This window comes from Aulonocara sp. 'chitande type north' Nkhata Bay, linkage group LG7 (genome assembly GCF_057382095.1).
Source record: "Aulonocara sp. 'chitande type north' Nkhata Bay isolate Kocher_YH1m ecotype deep benthic linkage group LG7, A_spYH_male_GT1.1, whole genome shotgun sequence".
Classification (NCBI taxonomy): Eukaryota; Metazoa; Chordata; class Actinopteri; order Cichliformes; family Cichlidae; genus Aulonocara; species Aulonocara sp. 'chitande type north' Nkhata Bay.
This window is the reverse complement of record NC_141350.1, coordinates 43,887,601-43,910,118: the sequence shown is the minus strand read 5'-3', so window position 1 is coordinate 43,910,118 and position 22,518 is coordinate 43,887,601. Positions and strand designations below refer to the sequence as shown.

Sequence of the window (22,518 nt, the reverse complement as noted above, 5' to 3'; positions counted from 1 at the left end):
TTAAGTGGCACCTTCAAGGGCATGATGGCGCGTCATGGAACCTGGGATTTTGACTCTCGGTTTCCATGAGGAAGAGTGATATAGTGCTGCTGTGCTGATTCATCTGTAAATGTGTCACTTGTAATCTGGAGAATGGGCAGCAGCCATGCATGCATTGGCAGAAATTCGCAGCCTAATTAGTCTGTCTGACTTTCGTGTGCTTTATGGCAAGAAAACTGAAGATGAATGTGAAACACAAAGTGAGGAGTGAGGTTTCTGACTGCGGCATGTGGCATCAAGAAATGAAGATTTAGTAGTAAAACACAAAGACATATTTTACGTATCTGAACATAATTAACATCAGTACTTGCAAAATCCTTTTATTAAACTTGCTTTGTTTTCATCGGTCTCTTTCCTGCCACTGGAGATTAGAAAATGTATCCACTGTGAGTGGCACTTTGAGGACAACCCTGACAAGCTCAGCATGTTTTTTCTTCAAATTATGTGTGTGTGTGTGTCTGTCTGACAACCTGAAAGTACCACTCTTTGTCATTTTGTACAAATTATGGATCCAGAAATGCAGCATCGCTCGAGTACATAATAGGACACTGCTTTGAGCACAGCAACTTAAATGAGGGGTTATCTGAAAGTCTGACGTCAGCTGTGCCTTTCCCCTTTGCTGTTCTTTGATCATTTCTATAACCCCACCTACAGATAACAAAAGAAAACTTCTCTGGAATAATAATTCTGTATTAAGCCTGGAGAGTCTAATTCTGGGCAGCATGGTGGTGTAGCACTTAGTACTCTTACCTCTCAGCAAGAAGATGCTGGGTTTGGAGGTTCTCAGCCTTTCTGTGTGGCTTTTGCATGTTCTCCCACAGACATGTTGGACAGAGATGGTTGTGTGTCATTTAGAGTGTTGACGGTGCAGCACCTGGGTCCACAAGTCGAAAAGTCCTTTTCCACTAGCACTTACTCGCCTCGACTCGGCTGACATGGCTCAACTTGACACATCTCAGTTTCTGATGTTTTCCATTACAATTGAGCACCGGATGGGCACATGAGCATTAGAACCGGACCACAGAGCAATGGAAGTGTGAGGGACCAAGCAACCAAAGCAAAGAGGACACAGGCAAAAAGGTATCTTCAAAAAGTGTTTTCTTTATTTTAACCCCCAAAAAGTCCAAAATTAACAACATTCAAAAACATACTTAGCAGGCCCGTAAAAGAGGTCAACTAAATATAACGCTACGAAAAGTAATTTCCAGAAACTTAACCAAAACAAAGTGAGACACAACTTAACTCACAAACTGACCTAATTAGAAAGATGCATGAGGGTAGCTTTTATAATGATTTGGCCAAACCATTTACACACAATAGGGGGAAAACAAAAACATACTAATATTAACTAAGCACAGAATAACCTAACTAAACCTAAAACACCCCTGCTCCTGGTAAGCCCATGGTTGGTCCTGCTGAGCAGGCATTTTGTTCCCAGAGTCCTCAGCCTTTTTGCCCAGACAGGAAACAGCCACCGCCCAAACCCAGGGAACTCAAAGAAAGAGAAACATAATTAATATAACAAAACATTTTAGAAAAACCACACGATGCTATGTGCGCGCCTCGTAATATCAGTGTTAGGTTTAACCAAATGATCAACAGTGTTGGGGAGTAACGGAATACATGTACCGCCGTTACATACAAAATATGAGTAACTGTATTCCGTTACAGTTACCGTTTAACAAGGTGGTATTTAGAATACAGTTACTTTGTTGAAATAAATGGATTACATGGCGGTACTTCCCTGTTTCATATTGTGGCGGGTCAGGACTGTTTGGGTTTTGTTTGACAGCTGTGATGTTCTGTTGTTCCAGGCGGCAGCGTTACGGTTGCCATCGTTACAGGGTGAGGCTCTCTCTCTGCTTGTTTTCTGGGTGAGAGAGCGCCTTTTTGTTGTTGTTGTGCTAAGCTAATAGGCAGAATGCTACAGGAAGAATGTAGCCTCATGGGCAGTGTAGTCCGTGCTGCAGGGAGAATGGACTGCCATACCTGTTATGTGTCTGTGAGCGCGAGGAGGGAGAAAAAGGAAAAGTACAAGCTGTCACGGAGCAGAAACGGGAGCTGGAAGCATGTAAATATAATAATAACCACTGCAGCCAAGAAGAGTGTCTGACGAGCCCAGTTGTAAGTAAGGGCTTTGGAGTTGACTCGACTGTTCGTGTTTTCCTCCAAAAACAATAAGTTCCGTTGGAGCAGCCTTTCAACTCCTCTTTCTGTCTCTCGCCAGCAAAGTTGACCCACACAACAAAGTAAAGCTATTTTTCGGCTACGTGCCTGACACAGAACCCACCGTATTAGTCAGAGGTCCCTTTACTACGGTCCGGAGCCGCGGACCTTCAGTAACAGTAATAAATCACAGCAATAGCACATTCATGTAGTTGTAAACAGCATGATAATATATTAAGTAATCCAAAGTATTCAGAATACGTTACTCTCATTGAGTAACGTAATGGAATACGTTACAGAATACATTTTGGGGCATGTATTCTGTAATCTGTAATGGAATACATTTTAAAAGTAACCTTCCCAACACTGATGATTAATGAATTATATTAATGAAGAAAACTGCAAAACAAACTAATAAAGTGGAAAAATGGACTGATTTACCCCTGTGTGGCTGATGCCATCACAGGAAGAAGGCGGTCATGTTGTATGAATCACATTTTCGTTTGCATCATGTGGATGGTTGGGTGCCTGTGCGCTTCTTACTGGGTAAAAAATAAGACCAGGATGCACAACAACGAGTTTCTCTGTATCAGGATTTGCATCTCGGTGCAGATACGTCAGCACACCTTTAGGCGACTAGTGAGTCTATTCCGCCAGGATAATGTTAGACAGATAGTCATAATGTTATGTCTGATCGGTGAAAGCACCAGTCAATTTTCATAGTTTTTTTTTTTTTGAGTTTTAGTTCCAGTTTTATTTTAATCCTTATTTGTGTTTTGGGTACTTTTCTTGTCTGTCTTTCTTTCTCTTTTTGTGTGTTTGTGTGTGTGTGTCCTTTCTGGGTCTCAGTTATCTGCTCTCCCTGTTTTATTTTGGTAAATACTTTTCTTTGTGCCTCATCCTGTCTTTGTTCTTTTCCTGTCCTTGTGATGGCCTGCTCTGCTGTGAACTGTTTGTGCTCACCCTGGCCTCCCTTGCGTAAATTTATTCTTTGTGCTTTCCTCCAGTCTTGATCAACTAGCCAGTTTTTCCCACTTCCTATTGTTTGTTTAGTGGTTTCTCTGAGTTTCTCGTTCAGACTGGCTTGGTTATATCTTCAGTTTGATATTCTGCTTCTCCCCTTTTGTTCATCTGTATGTTTAATCAAGTGATTACAACCTCACTTCCCTGAACTATAAAAAAAGTGATTTTAGTTTAAGTTCATTGAATAGAAGTAGGATTGTGATTGCTTTGTGTGTGCTCTAAGGAAGCCTATTCAACAGTTTTCTTTAGTCTGATTCTCCACAGAGTCAGTGGAAGTTCTGATAGAGACCCCCCATCCCCATAATTTATTGCAATCATGTGCCTTTCATTTTAGCTGAAAGGGTTGATTCCTGCCAAGCAGGGGTGCAGTGTTTCTGGAAATAATCAGCCGAGAGGAGAGGTTATAAAACTGTTAGACAGTTTAAGTCACCCTGACCAGACTGGAGTTAATGAGGATATAGAAGGTGTGTGTGTGAACCTGAAAAGCTCCTTGTAAAGTGAACCTGTTAGGCATTCATTATTTATCGTGATCAAGCGTTGCCATGGGTCTCCGTCTACTTAGGAGGACTTCACGAGTTTGGCACCAGGCCTTGAGTGTCAGTTTCTACTGCCAAGTGTTTCTGAGACAGCCTGAAACAAAGAGCCCAGACTCAGAAATACAGAGTTATTTCCTGGGAATATAAATGGAGAAACTGACACATTGTTCCAAATCTAAAGTCAGTGCAAGGGATGGAAGATGCAAAACATGTCACTGACACATGACAAGAGAAAACACCAGACTATCACAGAGCCAACACAAAGAGACAGACAACCATTTGCCCTCACATTTACACCTCTAGGAAATTTAGGATCAATAATTATCCCAACTCCACTAACTGCTTGTCTTTGAACTGTGGGAGGATCCCAGAGGACCCGGACAGAATTCACGCAGATACATGGGAGGAACATGCAAACTCATCTGAGGTGACTGTGTTAAGTACTGCACCACTGTGCTGCTTTTCCCATTTGTGTACTAAACATTCTTACACCATACACAATATAAACAAAATCTCTACCGTGGTTAAAAGTTTGCAAGAACCGAAACTGCTTGGATAAAAGTGAAGACAGTTTGGATAAATGCAATGGAAAAATAACAGCACTCGTGAAAATGCTAAGTGACACCTCGGTTTGGAGCAGCTTCTCAGGCTGACTTCATTTAAGGCGTTCTTCACTGATTCATTTTGCACTTCTATTAAACTGGAGGGCTCACAAGAGACCACTTAAAACAAGAATGAGTTTTGCCTCCATCTCTGTGCGGGGACACTTTGGCTGTCTATATACAGAATGTATATTAATAATATTATTATTGTTATCATTACCATTAAGTGAAGATTTGTCCTGCTGGTGATGCTAAATAAAAGGGCTAGGGATCACCAGGGTTATTAGGGTTTGTCTTATGGATATCTGGTAGTTGTTGACACAGTTTAGTTTGAAGTTCTTAGAAAATATAAGAAGAGTCTCACTGCTTTGCACCCACTCAAAACCACTTTGGACATTTATTTGAGCAGTTATTTTGAAGCATTATCTAAATGAACCTTAATTAAATTACATTTTAATGGAGACATAAAAAGTACATTTGTACAATCACCAGTTCAATCTGATAAATGCAGCTTCAAACCTGCTGACTTTGCTTCAAATTTAGGTTTAACAAGCTTTCCTATTTTAACTTGTACTTTCACCCTTGTATTTGCTGTTTTAGCACAGATTTCAGTTTGATTTTCTTTCAGTGGCATCTTTCTCTCTCTTATAACATCCCAGGCCAAACCCTGCCAGATAAAAGAAACAGTTCTCACCTTCTGATGGAGGTAGCATGGCATAAAGGAGTGGTTCCAAGGGCTTGGCGAAGAGCAGGAGGTATTCTGATCCCTAAGGAGAAGAACTTCTCATCCATCAGCCACTTTCGTCAGTTTAGCCTGCTGAATGTAGAGGGAAAGATCTTCTTTAGTGTCTTGGTCAAAGACTATCTACTTTCTTGCAAAGAAATAACTATGCTGACAGATCAGTGCAGAAGGCCAGCATCCGGGGCTTCTTGGGATGTCTGGAGCATGCCACCGTCATCTGGCACCAGATTCAAACTGCCAAGAAAGAACGAAGAGACCTTCATCTGGCCTTTTGATCAGTTCTGCATGAGATCTTGTGGATGGCCTTCAACTATTTCAGTGTACCAAACAACATCACAGGACTGGTCAAGACCTATTTTCAGGATTTATAGTTTTGTGTGAGAGCTGAGAACACCACCACAGCCTGGCAGCATCTGGGAATTGGAGTTATGGCAGGCTGCACGATTTCTCTTCTGGCATTTATCATGACAATGGAGTTGGTCATGCGGGCATCTTGGTGGGTAGCGGGAGATGAGAGACTCAGTAGTGGCCTTCATCTTCCTCCCATTAGAGTCTACATGGATGACATGACCATCATTACGAAAACAAAACCATGTACTAGGTGATTGCTATAAGCTCCGGGAAAACATCGAATGGGCAAGAATGGAGTTTAAGCCAAGTAAATCTCACAGCATCTCCATCATAAAAGGAAAACTGACAGCCGAGCAATTCTATATCAGTGGAGAACCAATTCCAACAGTCTTAGAGAAGTCCATCAAGAGCCTGGGACAGTGGTATAATGCAGATGTGGCAACTTGAACAACTAAGGCAGAACATGGCTAACGACCTCAAGCGGATTAACAACACTGCACTCTGAGGGAAACTGAAGCGCTGGTGCTTCCAGTTTGGGTTATTACCCAGACTACTGTGGCCGTTGACAGTGTACGAGGTCTCACTCAGTCATGCCAATCAACTAAAGAGGCTAATGAGCTCCTACGATAAGAAGTGGCTCAGACTTCCCAAATTCCTCAGCAGAGTTGGAATCTACAGTGAATGGATACTGTCATTGCCTATCCCTAAATTGAGGCTTGAGATCACACTCACGGAATTCCGGGACCCAATAGTGAGAGGCACTGCTCCCACCCTAGCAACAGGGAGGAAGTGGACCCCAGCCACAGCTGTGCCACGGGCCAAATCTGCTCTTCGCCATTGTGACGTGGTGGGTCACGTCCAACTTGGCAGAAGAGGATTTGGTCTTGGAGCAGTAACACCTCTGTGGCAACAGGCATCTGTAACCGAACGTCAAAAAATGGTGGTGGAGGAGGTGCGTCGACAGGAAGAAACAGTAAGACATGCCAGAGCCATAGCGCTGGCCAAGCAGGGTCGCTGGATGAATTGGGAGAGTGTTGAAAAGAGGAAACTCACATGGAGTGAAATCTGGGGAATGGAGTCCAATAGGCTAAGTTTCATCATCCGAGCGACATACGATGTGCTACCTTCCCCAATAAATCTGCAGCTGTGGTTTGGAAAGGACCCATCTTGCACCCTGTGTACAGTCACAGCAACATTTAAGCACATCTTGGTTGGTTGTAGGACTAGCCTTACTCAGGGCAGATACACATGGAGACACAATCAGGTCCTCAGGTGTCTAGCTGAGAAAATTGAGAGCAAGATAAAATCCATCAACGCTCAACCTTTCATGAACCAAGAGGAGCGTCAGTATTCATCAGCATTCATCAGCATTCATCAGCATTCATCAGCACTTAACACACTGTTTGCTGCTACAGCTACACATGTTTCTTTTCCAAATATTTATTTATAAGTGACTTATGTATGTATGTATGTATGTATGTATATATATGTATATATTGTACTATTCTTAGTTAGCGTATTGTCTGTCTTGTCTTAATGTTGGTTTAAAATGGAGCACTGTAACAAAAAATAATTTCCCCCAGGGATCAATAAAGTATTCTGATTCTGATTCTGATTCTGATTGTCTGGGAGGGGGACAAGCCGAGGACTAGCCCTTCAACCTCACTGAAGGTTGCCAGGGATTGGCAGATGCAAGTGGACTTGGATCAGAGGCAAATTTTTCCCACAGAGATCGTAAGAACTACTCTGCGACCAGACCGCGTCCTTAGGTCTAACTCCCAAAAATTTGTGTACGTAACTGAGCTGATGGTACCATGGGAGGAAGCAATTGAAGAAGCATTTGAGCGTAAGACACTGCGCTATGCCAACTTGGCAGCTGAGGCAGAGGACAGAGGCTGGGAGATCAAAGTGTGCCCGGTGGAAGTGGGGTGCAGGTGCTTTGTTGCCAGTACAACAGCAAACCTGTTTATAGAGTTTGGGATCAGAGAACAGGCACGACAGCAGGCTATAAGAGAATTAGCTAACACTGCTGAGAGGACCAGTCACTGGTTATGGCTAAAGAGGGCTGACATCACTTGGGTAGCTAAGGCAGTCTGCTAACCGTGAGACAACCCGTGGTGGGCCTGCCTCAGGAGAGGGTGTCAAAAGGGTAGAAAACCTAACAGTAGAAATTTTGCTGGTTGACCGATACAGCTGGCTAAGAGCCTACTGGGAGCTGTGCAGTTCATGAAAGTGAAACCTAAAGGAGGAATGAAAGAGAAAAAAAGAAAAAGAAAAAAATGTTCTGCTCTTCTCCCCTCTGCTCTTCTTCCCTTTTCTGGGAGGCACTGGGGAGGTAGAGCGCACAGCCCAATCCGGCGGGGAGGCGCGGGATGCCAGGCACTCTCTGCTCTCTTCTATTTTGTCTCTTTTGTCTTACTTCTCTCTATTACCTTTTCTATTCCTTTGAAGAAGTGAGGCTCCATAAATATTAGAGAGGTAAGTATTATTTCTCAGTTGCGGTGAATTGATAGAAGAAAATAAATTGTAGAAAACTAAACAGAAGAAAGTAGAAGAGAAATAACAATTTAAAAGTTTATTTTAAATTGACACACTGACACACTCTGGGGCTTGATCAACCCTGGCAGGGCCTCCTTGGATGAGGGTGTCTAGTGATAACACCCGATGAATCCAAGGTCCACTACTGACGATGTGTCCCAAATTTTAATATGATAATGTAGACCAGATCTCTAATCCCTAAACCTAACCAAGGAGGGTAAAAAATGGTGGATTAGCCTGGGGATAAAAGACCAAAACACCCTGTGAAGTTGAGGCACACAATGATGTGTCTCGCTGGTAAAGTTTGTGGAACTTTTCAGAACAGAGCCTAAAGGAGAGAGCACGAGTTAACAAAGAAAGTCGATAACGCTGATGTCACCCCTATTATTGCTGACGGGGTCTTTATGTTTTCTGAGGATAGCTAGCATAAAGAAAGCATCATAATGTGGAAGTGTCTTTGTAGTACCCAGCAAACATACTACAAAGCCACACCAGGTCACGGTGATAGTGTACCATGGGGCACATAGTATGGGCTTGGGACCCATCTGGGGCTCCAGCCATGTTTGCTTGGTATAGCTGGTCTCAGTTAGCACACAACACAGATTGCTCATGGTTTAACTTTGCTCATGTTTCACCAACACCATTTAAAACCAGTGTATTGTATTTAAGTTCTAGTTGTTTGTTTTGATAGATCATCACAGTATTTTGACAGGAATGTTCTCTTCACACAGGAGAGTGATGGGCAGGTGGATGTGGCTGCAGTTACAGGCTTATAAAGAAGATCGGCCTATGCTTCTCAGAGTGGGAAGTCTGACATAGAGACTCACAGCTATTCAAAATAACTTTTATCCAACAACAAAGTCAGAGAATTGAACAGCAACGTGTGCAACCTGTACAACATTGATACTGATGGTTTTATTTTTGCCCTGCATTAGTAGGTTTTTCATGAATATTGTGGGGTTTTTTTAATATGTATGTAGGTTTGCCTTCCTTGGTGAAATATATATTTATGTATCTTTTACTGATTTCAGATGAAGATCATTTTCCCCTTTATCCCCATTGTTTCTTTAGTCCTTTTCACTATTGACAACGAGTCAATTTGGAGCCCAAGTTAAAGATTGAATCCTTTATAATTTGATCTGAGGGTGCATGTGTGGTTCTCCAAAGAAAGAAAAAACACACTGGTTCATCATTCAGTTCGCAGTAATGACTCCGTAAGAAAAGTCTTACAGCTTTCTCATAAAGTGTCAGCTGTTTCTCCTTCAGTCAAGCTGAAAATACAGCCTCAACGGCAGTTGCAAAAGCTTCATTCACCAGCAGGAATTTATTTTTTTAAGTTCTGGTCTTTCAGTGCTTTATTGACAGTGTTTTTAGTCTGAAGCTGACTCTGCTTCCTCTCTGGAGGTCAGCTGTGTGACATCTGGCTGCATCATGTGTCAGACACAGACACACTGTCTCCTTGGGACAGTTGTGCACAGCTTTTGTCCTTTTTGGAGAACCGGCTTACTTTTGAGAACCAGATGTTATGTAACAAAATTTGTGCTTTTCACAGTGAAGCGTCTTACTGCTGCTTTTGATCGTTCGTTGATACTTTATATTTGTGATTCTGACTCTGAACCAGAGTTTTGTAATAATAGGTGTGTTGGGCCACTCTTGTTTTTCTAGTGGAAACGACTGAAACAGCTTAATTTGGGTATCAAACCTAATAAGCAACACTTTGAATAAATAGACATCTCACTGTGCCTTTCAAAGACAGATTACTACACACAATTAACAAAGGATTTAGAATAAAAAGAAACTCCCACACAATATTTTTTTTTACAAAACAAAAGTGCAAGACCAATGTGTTTCTTTCTTTGCTGAAGAATCTTCCAGCAACATCCAGTTTCTCCTGTTCACTGTTTGTATAACTGAATGAGGTATGTGCAAACATTAAGGAAGTTATGTTGGTTGTAGCTTAATGTTTACTGACAACTGACACTGAGGTTTTCCCTGTCTGGATAGCTAATACATTTTCCAAAATGTAACCTTTCTTTTGAGACTTATGGCTCTGTATCCCTTCCATGAGATGATTTTCCTGTTGTGTTTTGTGATGCAATTCTCCACTAAGCTTTGAGACAAATAAAAATAGGTTAAAGGTTTTGGCTTAACTTCATAATCACGTCTTTGTCTTTCTCTGTGTAACTTTTTCAAACTTTTAAACAGATTGCAGGACAATAAATAACTTTTCTTTAGAGCAGCCTGTTAACCCTCTCAGGCCCAAATTAAGTTTTTTGTTGCTAATGCACAACCAAGTCCTGCAGTGGTACTTCTGAGTAAAAAAAAACTCATTAAATATGTATGTGGGGTAATCAGGTTGTTAGTTTTTAACTGTTGCAAATCTGCAACTTCTGCCTGGAGAGGGTTAAGGGTCTTTCATGATCACTGGGCAGAATCCTTAAGCAAACAAAAGTCATGCCCACATGACTTATTCCACATCAGACACATAACTTTTTAAGTTGTTGTTTTTGTTCCAAACACCTTTTATTCTTTGGCCCAGAAAAAAGTTAATCATTTCAGCGCTCAGTTAAATGTGTGCTGCATCCATGTGAATGATCTGAAAAGACTTCTCACCCGAAAGCGACAGACCTACAACAATGATTCAGCACTTAGGACTCCTGGTAGGTGACAGTTAAAACTATTTTTATGTTTACATTATGTTTTTTGAATTGTGAATGGCTAGCTCAAGCATATAAATGAAAGGAAAACTTCTTTTTTTTGATATTTAAATGACTGCTGTATATGGAGAATTGACACAATCCATAAAAATAATTGAACATACAGACTGACAGATGTAAGTTTAGGGAAATGTGGTATTGAAAAATTAAAATTTGATTATTTAGCATGATTGACGTTAAACAAAATGTACCTACATTTTCCATAAAAACATTTCTTGATTTCTTTAAAAACATTTTTACAGGTAGCTTATCCTGTTGTATTTGCTGCCATTTTTGTGTGTGGTATCGGTGGGACATTTCATTATGGATACAGCGTGTCTGTGATGACCTCCCCCTCTGTTGTAAGTGAGATACTTTACTAAATTAAAATACAGACAACCTTAAGCTGTATTTTCAGCATGCATAGACAAGTCTATACCTGTTCACCTTGTTGTAGTTTATAAAGGAGCTGGTGAAGCAAACATGCGTGCAAAGATACGGTCTCTCCCTGGAGCCATGGCAGCTCTCGCTCATCTGGTCCTTCACAGTGTCCATTTTCTGCATTGGGGGTTTACTGGGGTCGCTAACAGCTGGTTCACTGGCGTCAAAATTTGGCAGGTTGGTGTACATGAGCATAAAAATTCCATATTCTGTTTAGCTATTAACATGGCACTGTCAAAGACATGCATAAATAGATGTTCTGCGTTGGCCTCAGGCTCTAAGTCTCTGTTTTCCTGTCCCATAGAAAGCGATGCCTTTTGTTAAACACCTTTGTGGCTATACTTGGCAGCGTGTTGATGCTCTTGAGTAAAACAGCCATGTCCTTTGAGATGATCATGGCAGGACGATTTTTCTTTGGCATTAATTCAGGTAACCTTTTGAGCAAACTCACTGGAGCTAGTTTCCCGGCTGTCCAAACTGTCACCTCATTGAATCTGGTCAGATTGTGTATGTGTGTTGTTGATTTTTCCTGTTACTTTAGGAGCCAGTCTTGCAGTTTATCCAATGTACGTCATGGAAATCGCTCCTCGGAAGCTGAAAGGGATTGTTGGCGTGTTCATTGGTTCCTTCATGTCTTTGGGGAAGTTCTCTGGCCAACTGCTGGGGATCAGGTGAGGTAGCCTACATGTGAAAACGAAAGTATCTCACAGTCCTGTGAAAAACTAAGTACATCTCGTGATTCTAACACCTTCAGCAGAAATAACCAGAAGTAATCATTTTCTGTATAACATCATCATTCTCTCATTGTGGAGGAAATTTGGCTCACTCTTCTTCACAGCACTGCTTTGGGCATTCATTTAGCTTTCTTAAGAGCTCACCACAGCATTTCAGTCAGGTCTTAATTTTGACTGAGTCACTGCAGCCAATGCAACAGGACTGCAAAGGGTCAGATCATGTGGTATTACAATGTGGGACATATTCACATATTTGTAGACATTTTTTTGTGGATTGGTAAATTTCATCTGGCCATTTCTCTGTAAGATGCTCTTTTGACTTGTTACCGTTAGCCTAATTAGATGCAAAATGTTCCTTCAACTCCTTAGTAAAACTTAATTTCCCAGCCTTTCATTGCACATTCCCAGCTTTTTTGAGCTGTCTTGTTGCCATGAAATTCATCATGAGCTAATATTTTACATGAAATTTTAAACAACATATCTTTTCTATTTTGAACAAAATCTGAAATTTGAAAATCATTTGCATTCAGCTTTTATTTGCATTCTACACAACATCACTACTTTAAGGTTTTTATAGTATTTAACTGTATTTCTGAAAAACAGTCCTTTATGGTTCGTATTATTTGCAATTGCAAAAAAAGGAAAAAGAACAAAAAAGTGATAGTTGCAGGGATGGATGGCCACACTTCAAAGGCAGTGGAGGAGGCTAAAGTGATGTGGGAGTGGAGGGAACAGGGTTGGATGGTACATCAGGGACATTTGAGTGAACATGACTGCGCAGGTCCCGCTTCAGTTTCAGGCCCCAGTCCGCGAGATCTTCAACGCACACCTCCGGCAGAGCTTCAACAGCATTCCGAGGGAGACTGGGGACATTGAGTCCGAATGGACCATGTTCAGCGTCTTCATTGCCGAAGCTGCTGCATTGAGCTGCGGCCGCAAGGTGGTTGGTGCCTGCCGTGGTGGTAATCCCCGAACCAAATGGTGGACACCAGAGGTGAAGGGAGCCACCAGGCTGAAGAAGGAGTCCTATCGGGCTTGGTTAGCCTGTGGGTGTCACGGTTTGCGGGGCAAGCCGTGTGGATTTGTAGTAAGGACCCAAAAGGCGGCAGCTCTGGTGCAGGTGAGTGTTTATTTACAGGGGTGTAAGTACAAACAGCGGTGGCGACAAAACATGAAACCCGAAACCTAAACTGGGTAAACTAATAAGACAAACCAGAATGAGGATGCAGGGAGGTCCGGAGAAATACATACGAGGAGACGCAGGGAGACCAAGGGGAAACAACACAGACGAACCAGCGATTACTAAGACAGAAAATACAACTTAAATACACTCAGAACACAGGGAGATTATACACAGGTGGGAGACACAGCTGGGAGTGATTAACATGACGAGACCAGGGAGGCAAACTGAAAACACTCACATAAGATGCAGACCTTCACAATAAAACAGGAACACACGGGGGGAACAGGGTAAACACCAATTAGAGAACAGAACCAAAATCGCGAAGAGAAAACACAAAACGCTGGGTCAAAAGGACCCAGGATCATGACAGTACCCCCCCCCCCCCCTCAAAGGCTGGCTCCAGACAGCCCAACAAGAAACAAAACAGCCAGAAAAAACAGAAAACAACCCGACCAGGGCGGGCGGCGGGGGCCCAGGAAGGAGGGCTCGAAGCAAAACAAAACCGGAGCACCAGAAGGCCAAAAGACAAAAACAAAAAACGAGCCCAAAACCAAAAGAAACGAAGCACACCAGAACACAGGAAAAAACAGAGCCCAAAACAGAAGAGTTCAGGGGGCCGACAGCACAGGAGTCCAAAACAGTTCAGGGGTCCGACCGTGCAGACGGCAACGGCGGCCACTCAGGCGATGGCGGTCCGGGGGCCGGCCGTGCGGAAGGCAACGGCGGCCACTCAGGCGATGGCGGTCCGGACCAGGGGAGGCTGCAGAGGCTGGACCAGGCGAGGATGAAGACTCGGATGAGGCTGGACCAGGCGAGGCTGAAGACTCGGATGAAGCTGGACCAGGCGAGGATGAAGACTCGGATGAGGCTGGACCAGGCGAGGATGAAGACTCGGATGAGGCTGGACCAGACGAGGCTGAAGGCTCTGAGGCTGGACCAGACGAGGCTGAAGGCTCTGAGGCTGGACCAGACGAGGATGATGATGATGCTGCAGCTGGCGAGGATGATGATGATGCTGCAGCCGGCGAGGATGATGATGATGCTGCAGCAGGTGGCTGGACGGGCTCCTCGGGCCCTCCAGCTGAGACAGGTGGCTGAACGGGCCCCTTGGACCCTCCAGCAGAAGCCATCACAAAGCCAGCAGGCATGGAGTCCTCTGGCAGACATGAAGGCAATGGGTGCTGTGCTGAGCACTGGCCCTGCTCAGACAGCACTGACACGGAGTTGTTCTCTGAGGGCTGCTTAATCTTCAGGGGTCCAGAATCAGCTGGGGACTGAGACCTAGCCTCTGGGGAAGCCCTGGAGTGCAGAACGGTGCTTGAAGCAGCTAAAGCGCGAGAAACTCCCTGACTGGACCTTAAATCTTCTCCCTGCATGGAGTGAATGAGTGGAACCGGTACTGCTGGAGCCAGAGCTACGGGTAGCGGGGGCACTGGAGCTACTGGGGCCTGCGCTACAGGCGGCACTGGAGACTGAACTGAGGGTGGCACTGGAGACTGAACTGAGGGTGGCACTGGAGACTGAACTGAGGGTGGCACTGGAGACTGAACTGAAAGGAGCACTGGCTGCGGGGGAGCTAACTGAGCTGAGAGTGGCTGCGGGGGAGCTAACCGAGCTGAGAGTGGCTGCGGGGGAGCTAACTGAGCTGCCGGTAGCTGCACAGGCGATAAGCAGCTCGCGTTGACATCTGCCACACAAAATGCAGCCCCTGAATGAACAGTCATGCAGTCTGAAAATGAAAAAGAGTCCTCACTCACCACAGCCGGTGATTTAGAAGCCCGAACGTACGGCTGTGGGGTGGCGCGCTTGCGGCGCGATCGGCGTTTCCTCCCCGCAGACGGCTCCGACGGGCCGGGCAAGATCACATCCGGCGAGTCGGGCAGCGAGGCAGGAGTGGCTGAGAGAAGGTGAGGTGTGTGCCGGAGAAAAGCCTGTATGGTCGGAGGAAGTGAATTCAGTAGCCATGGCAGGCCGGAAAAGAGACGTTGTAGCCGACCTTCCACGGCGCGGCGAAGCTCGTACGGAGGATTCTCCAGCCACAGCCCGAAGAGGATCTCCACATTGTAGCCGATGTCATCCTGGAGCTCCTCGGACGGATTGACAGCCGCTGGGTCCATGGTGGCTGGTTCGTTCTGTCACGGTTTGCGGGGCAAGCCGTGTGGATTTGTAGTAAGGACCCAAAAGGCGGCAGCTCTGGTGCAGGTGAGTGTTTATTTACAGGGGTGTAAGTACAAACAGCGGTGGCGACAAAACATGAAACCGGAAACCTAAACTGGGTAAACTAATAAGACAAACCAGAATGAGGATGCAGGGAGGTCCGGAGAAATACATACGGGGAGACGCAGGGAGACCGAGGGGAAACAACACAGACGAACCAGCGATTACTAAGACAGAAAATACAACTTAAATACACTCAGAACACAGGGAGATTACACACAGGTGGGAGACACAGCTGGGAGTGATTAACATGACGAGACCAGGGAGGCAAACTGAAAACACTCACATAAGACGCAGACCTTCACAATAAAACAGGAACACACGGGGGGAACAGGGTAAACACCAATTAGAGAACAGAACCAAAATCGTGAAGAGAAAACACAAAACGCTGGGTCAAAAGGACCCAGGATCATGACAGTGGGACTCCGGAGGCAGCCGACAGGTATCGACAGGCCAAGCGGAATGCGGCTCGGGCAGTGGCTGAAGCAAAAACTCGGGTGTGGGAGGAGTTCGGAGAGGCCATGGAAAAAGACTTTCGGGCTGCCTCGAAGAGATTCTGGCAAACCGTCAGACGTCTCAGGAGGGGAAAGCGGTGCTCTACCTGCACTGTGTATAGTGCTGGTGGAGCGCTGCTGACGTCGACTGAGAAAATTGTCAGGCGGTGGAAGGAATACTTCGAAGACCTCCTTAATCCCACTGACACGTCTTCCGAGGAGGAAGCAGAGTCTGGGGATGAGGGGAATGACCCGCCAATTTCCGGGGGCGAGGTCACTGAGGCAGTTAAACAACTCCTTGGTGGCAGAGCCCTTGGTGTTGATGAGGTCCGCCCCGAGTTCCTGAAGGCTCTGGACGTTGTAGGGCTGTCCTGGTTGACACGCCTCTGCAATGTTGCGTGGAGATCAGGGGCAGTACCTGTGGACTGGCAGACCGGGGTGGTGGTCCCCATCTTCAAGAAAGGGGACCGGAGGGTGTGTTCCAACTACAGGGGGATCACACTCCTCAGCCTCCCTGGGAAAGTCTATGCCAGGGTGCTGGAGAGGAGAGTTCGTCCGTTAGTCGAACCTCGGATACAGGAGGAACAATGCGGTTTTCGTCCTGGTCGCGGAACACTGGACCAGCTCTTTATCCTCTCCAGGATACTTGAGGGTGCATGGGAGTTTGCCCAACCAGTCTACATGTGTTTTGTGGACTTGGAGAAGGCATTCGACCGTGTCCCTCGGGGTGTCCTGTGGGAGGTGTTGCGGGAATATGGGGTGTCTGGCCCATTGCTACGGGCCATTCGATCCCTATACAACCGTTGCAAGAGCTTGGTTCGCATTGCCGGCAATAAGTCGGACTCGTTCCCGGTGGGTGATGGGCTCCGCCAGGGCTGCCCTTTGTCTCCGGTTCTGTTCATAATTTTTATGGACAGGATTTCTAGGCGCAGCCAAGTGGCGGAGGGCTTTCGCTTTGGTGGCCTCAGAATCTCATCTCTGATTTTTGCAGATGATGTGGTTCTGTTGGCTTCATCGGGTGAGGGCCTCCAGCTCGCACTGGAGCGGTTCGCAGCCGAGTGTGAAGCAGCGGGAATGAGGATCAGCACCTCCAAATCTGAGGCCATGGTTCTCAGCCGGAAAAGGGTGGAGTGCCCACTCCGGGTCGGGGATGAGTTCCTGCCCCAAGTGGAGGAGTTCAAGTATCTCGGGGTCTTGTTCGCGAGTGATGGGAGAAGGGAGCCGGAGATCGACAGACGGATTGGGGCTGCAGCTGCAGTAATGCAGACGCTGCACCGGTCCGTCGTGGTGAAGAGGGAGCTGAGTGTAAAAGCGAAGCTCTCAATTTACCGGTCGATCTACGTCCCTACCCTCACCTATGGCCACGAGCTGTGGGTAGTGACCGAAAGAACGAGATCGCGGATACAAGCGGCAGAAATGAGCTTCCTCCGAAGGGTGGCTGGCCTCTCCCTTAGAGATAGGGTGAGAAGTTCGGCCATCCGGGAGGGGCTCAGAGTAGAGCAGCTGCTGCTCCACATCGAAAGGAGCCAGCTGAGGTGGTTCGGGCATCTGACAAGGATGCCCCCTGGGCGCCTCCTGGGTGAGGTGTTCCAGGCATGTCCCACCGGGAGGAGGCCCCGGGGCAGACCCAGGACACGCTGGAGAGATTATATCTCTCGGCTGGCCTGGGAACGCCTTGGTATTCCCCCGGATAAGCTGGAGGAGGTGGCTGGGGAGAGGGAGGTCTGGGCCTCTTTGCTTAGGCTGCTGCCCCCGCGACCCGGCCCCGGACAAAGCGGATGAAAATGGATGGATGGATTATTTGCAATTTATTTAAGTGCAATTTATTGCACTTTGTTACCATGTATGAAAGAATTATATGCAAAAATCTTTGTCCCTTTAAAACTTTTCATAACGGTGTTTTTGGAAGCATGTTGCTATTTTAGATATTAACCTGTGATAACTTGACTATTGATGTTATACTTGCAGTGAGTTACTTGGTACAGAGAAGCTGTGGCCCTGGCTGCTTGGTTTCATCGGTTTCACTGGGTTGTTTCAACTCATCACCCTGTTCTTCCTGCCAGAATCTCCCAGCTTCCTGTTGCTGGACAGAGGAGACCAACGAACCTGTGAAAAAGGTGTACAAAAACATTTTTAGCCTTAGGGGATTTTTTTTACTTAGTGACTGTTAACTTACCATTTAAATCTCATGTTTTTTCATGCCACCTTAGCTTTAAAGCAGCTTTGGGGCAATAAGGACTACAGCAGAGAGATCGAGGAGATGCTGGAGGAGAAAGCTGCCCTGCAGAGTGTCCGCAGCTACTCAGTGTTGGAGCTGATTCAGAACAAAACGATCCGCTGGCAGCTGATCACTGTCGCTGTAACTTTCACCTCAGTGCAGCTCTGTGGCATCAATGCTGTGAGTGTATATGCTAGAAAGAGAGGAGTCTTTCTTTCACCAGTCTCTGTAATCTCCTTTTTTAGATTATGTTCTTTCAAAAAATCCTGTAATGTCTAAATATAATAAAATGTAATAAATACATAACTAACAATAACAGTGAAATATTCAGCAGGAAAACTGGCCAGTTTCAGTAAAATGAATAGAAACATTACACAGTTTCTTATCTGTGTATGTTTAACTTCTCTACAGGTGTACTTTTATTCTTTTGATGTGTTTCGTGCGGCGGGAATCCCAGAAGAAAAGTTACCATACACTGCCTTGGGGACAGGGCTCTGTGAATTTTCTACTGTTGTATCCTGTGTAAGTACTCTTTCACTGATATCCAATCATGTTTGTATCCAATAAAAAACGGACTGTCCAGCAAAATATAGGTGCTCAGCTCAAGAACGACAAACTTTAAAGGACAAAAAGTAGTGCAGCACAATGACTGATCCAAAGGTGTTTACTTGTGCAAACAGACTAGCATTTCAGCAGGTGGAGCCAGAGTGGACAAAAACTAACAAGGGCAACTTGTGTCCTATGACTCATCGTCATTTCTTTGTTCAGACTTCTGTTGAAATGTTAGTCACTTAGCACAAGCCAATTTTAGGGAAACTTTGTGTTTAACATCCTGTAAACACTCTATCATTAATGTTTGTTTTATTTACTTCCTGCTGATGTATCAAATCATTTAAGGGAAAAAACGTCTGGAGGTCTCACCAGTGATGTAAATGCCTTGTGGCAGCTGTTTTCATGTGTAATCGTAGCTCCCCCATGTGGCTGTTTAATTAATTGTTTAATTTTAATTCTGTGCAAAACATTTACAGCAGCAGGCTAAATCTGTTCTCATGTTGCAGTTCATGATTATTAACAGAACAGGAAAAACGGCCCTGCTCTTCAGAGGCTACGCAGGAATGTCTGTGACACTAGTTTTCCTCACCATCACTTTGTACCTGCAAGTAAGTCACTGCAAAACTAACCACTTTTAAAAATATATTTATATATACACTACCAGTCAAATGTTTTAGGACACATTATTTTTTTTCCATTTTTTAATTGAAAATTACACTGTTTAATGTCTCATTACACCCTGAAATGAAAGCATAGTACAAATAAGCTGTTGGAGTTAAAAGAGAAATCATGGAATCAATTTATAGACAAAAATGTATTCTAAAGTTTTGATTTATCAAAGTAGCCAGCTTTGGCAGATATAACAGCTGAACACACCCGTGGCATTTTTTCTGCAATAGAAATCCAATATTCTTCAGGAAGTTCTTCCCATATCTTTTGCAGAAGTTCCCATAAATGTGTGACACTTGTAGATTGCTTTGCTTTCACTCTTCTTTCCAGTTCATCCCAAACCAGCTTGATGGGGTTTCAGTCTGGAGCCTGTGCTGGCCTCTCCATGTTTTCAAGCTAATTATCTCATTCTTTTTTTCCTGAGGTAGTTCTGGTAAAGCTTGGACTTATCTTTTGGGTCATTATCTTACTGTAGGATAAACCCCAACTAGGCGCATACCCGAGGGTGTTGCTTGGGGCTGCAGAAAGCTGTGGTAGCCGTTTTGGTTCAGGGTCCCTTTCACTCTCACCATCAAATTTCCTTCCCCACATTTGACAGTTGATACCACACACTGTGAAACCATCCTTTCGCCTACTCGAAAGGGTAGTTATGATGGGAAGATTTCAAATTTTGATTAGTCCATAATACCTTTTTCCAGTCTTCAGTAGTGCAATGGCAGTGTTTCATGGCCCAGGCAAGCCTTTTGTCTTATTCTGATTATTCTTAGCAATGGCTTTCTTATTGCTACTTGTCCTGTTAAACCTGCTCAAAGTCTTCTCTTCACAGTTGAAACTGGGACTTGCTTATTACGACCTCTATTAAGCTGTGCTTGAAACTGTTGTCCTGTGAGCCGCCTATCACGCAAACTGTTAACTCTCAGAAACTCGTCCTCAGATTCAGTTGTGGCTTTGGGTCTGCCAGAGCTCTTCCCGTCTGAGTTTCTGAGTGCCTTTTGATGTCGAAGGAAACTGTACTCACTGACATCTTTACTTTCTTTGCAATTTCTCTGTAGGAAAGACCTACATTTTTAGGTGCTATGATGGTCTGTCTCTCTTCCATTTTTCTCGCCATTTTTGTAGCCACACACTTTCTGTAGTACAATACTGTTCAACTGATGCTCACGAGGGCATGGTACCACAGTGTGTTCCAGCACTGCTTTTATGCAGACAGAGGGGCCAGTAAGTAATCCAGAAAAGTTGCAATTAGTAGCACCAGCTTTCAATGGTTGATCAACCTCCATTGCTGAACGACAGCTTTAAATTGTTAACCCATTTTGTGTTCCCCGAAAAAGACCTTTTTTAAATAATTTTGAAATGTATATTATTTTTTAGTTTTGGGTAAACTTACCTTCACAAAAAAAAAAAAACATCTGGCAGTTGACCACTTACCTTTGTACCATTTCAAACTATTCACTGGACTTGAATGACTTGAATTGTGATAAATGACTGGAAAAATTGGGGTGTTCTGAAACCTTTGACAGATAGTATATACATCTGCATATTTGAATAAATAAACAAACTTAAACCCTTTTGTTTTCCTCAGAGTCAGGTCTCCTGGATGCCGTACTGCAGCATGGTCCTTATTTTCCTCTGTATAGTCTTTTTTGCCATTGGTCCGGGTACGTTTATCTCTCAAGCTAATATTTCTAAAGACTGTAAAATTAACACCAAGAAGTTTTTCTTTTTGACCAAACAATGAGGAGATCTTATTGTAGCATGTACATTTTCCCCAAAGTTGGAGTTACACCTAGTCTTCCAGGGGAACTCTTTGCTCAGCCTTTCAGATCGGCTGCGTACACAATCTCTTGCAGCCTCAACTGGTTAGTCCTGTTTGTGGTTGGGATGGTCTTCCCCATCCTAGTGGTAAGTATGTTAAAAGTATGTAAAATGTGGCATATTTTTAAGATCATTTGAAATGTGTCAAGCACAAGGACTGACAAATTGCCTCCAAATGCTTTATTTCCAGGAGAAACTGGATTACTTTTGCTTTCTCATTTTTCTGTTTTCTTGCTTCATCTGTGGGCTTTATATGAAGTTCAACGTCCCCGAAATCAAAAATAAGACACCGCTGGAGATCGCTGCAGAATTTGATAAGATGCATTGCAAACCCAAAAGAGAAGACGTGACTGAGAAGTACGCCAATAGAATCATATCATACGAAACCAAACTGTGATTAGATTTATTAAAAAAAATGAAAATATGCTGTTAAATGTGCAGCTTGAATTAGTCACTGTATGTCAGACAGACAGGATATGAATGACGTTAATAAATATTTAGGATTAAACTGGTCATCAAGGACATAGCACAGAGGTTTTTTTTGTTTTTGTTTTTTTTACTGATGAAGGACATTCACACTGCACCAAAATAACTGTGTAATACAAAAAACAAATAAATGACAGAAAAGTCATTTTATCTACTATAAAAACGTATTTTCTTTTTTTCTTTTTCTTTCTTTACAATGGATACGCAGTAAGATAAAAAACAAACAAACAAAAAATTAAATATAAAATAGGACATTTTCTGTCAATGAATAATTTATTTCTGTTTCCATACCTGAACTTTTTTTGTAATTTTTAACATTTCTGTCAAACATTTTCTTACAGTTTATACCCGAACTTTCTTTCATTTACTACAACAGTATAGTATATGGCGTAGAAAAACTGAGCTGTGCTGTTGTAACTGCACTTCTTTTTCTTATGTTAAGATGTCTTAGGGATTCAGTGTGTAGTTAAATGTCTTTACACAGACAGAAAGGAGAGTTTCACTGGTCCAGCCCACTTATGATCAAAGTGGGCTGCATATGGCCCATGACCCATATTGTGAGTTTGACATTACTGACACGTTATAGATCTTTCACTCTTGTTTGATTATTAAAAAAATTATTTTAAAGTGAGTTGTAGCAGCATTTTTTTCTATTTGCGTTTTCTTACTTTACTCTAAAACTTTAATATCAGACCTTAAAATATTGTTGTGTTTGCTCTTGTGCTTTTTGCTATAAGCTATGATTTTTAATTTCTCCTCAAATGTGGTAAATCAACCATAAATTACACAATAATATTTAACTCGTCTGAAACATGATGCATTTCTATAGTTGAAACTGCTCCACAGTCTTTTTCCATCCTGACCAGTTGTATCACTGGAGTGCCGTTTAAATACTGATGACGTTTTTCCACCTGTGTGACACTATATATAGAAAAAGAGGGTTGGTTATGTCATGGTGGTGTGTCATGCAGATAAGTCCCAGCCCAAAGGGACTTACAGTACAGCACATAGAGAAA

At 43.8% G+C, this 22,518-nt stretch overlaps 1 protein-coding gene across 1 annotated transcript; it reads left to right on the top strand.

Moving 5' to 3' along the window:
• The first annotated feature begins 10,399 nt into the window (after positions 1-10,399).
• slc2a11l (solute carrier family 2 member 11, like) lies at positions 10,400-22,076 on the top strand. Its single transcript, XM_086300571.1, has 12 exons — positions 10,400-10,661; positions 10,961-11,055; positions 11,151-11,311; positions 11,439-11,563; positions 11,676-11,805; positions 17,731-17,879; positions 17,973-18,160; positions 18,392-18,502; positions 19,039-19,140; positions 20,784-20,859; positions 20,976-21,103; positions 21,207-22,076. Exons 1-12 carry the CDS (start codon positions 10,634-10,636, stop codon positions 21,411-21,413), a joined length of 1,500 nt encoding a protein of 499 aa, XP_086156697.1. The 5' UTR covers positions 10,400-10,633; the 3' UTR covers positions 21,414-22,076.
• The last annotated feature ends 442 nt before the right edge of the window (positions 22,077-22,518 follow it).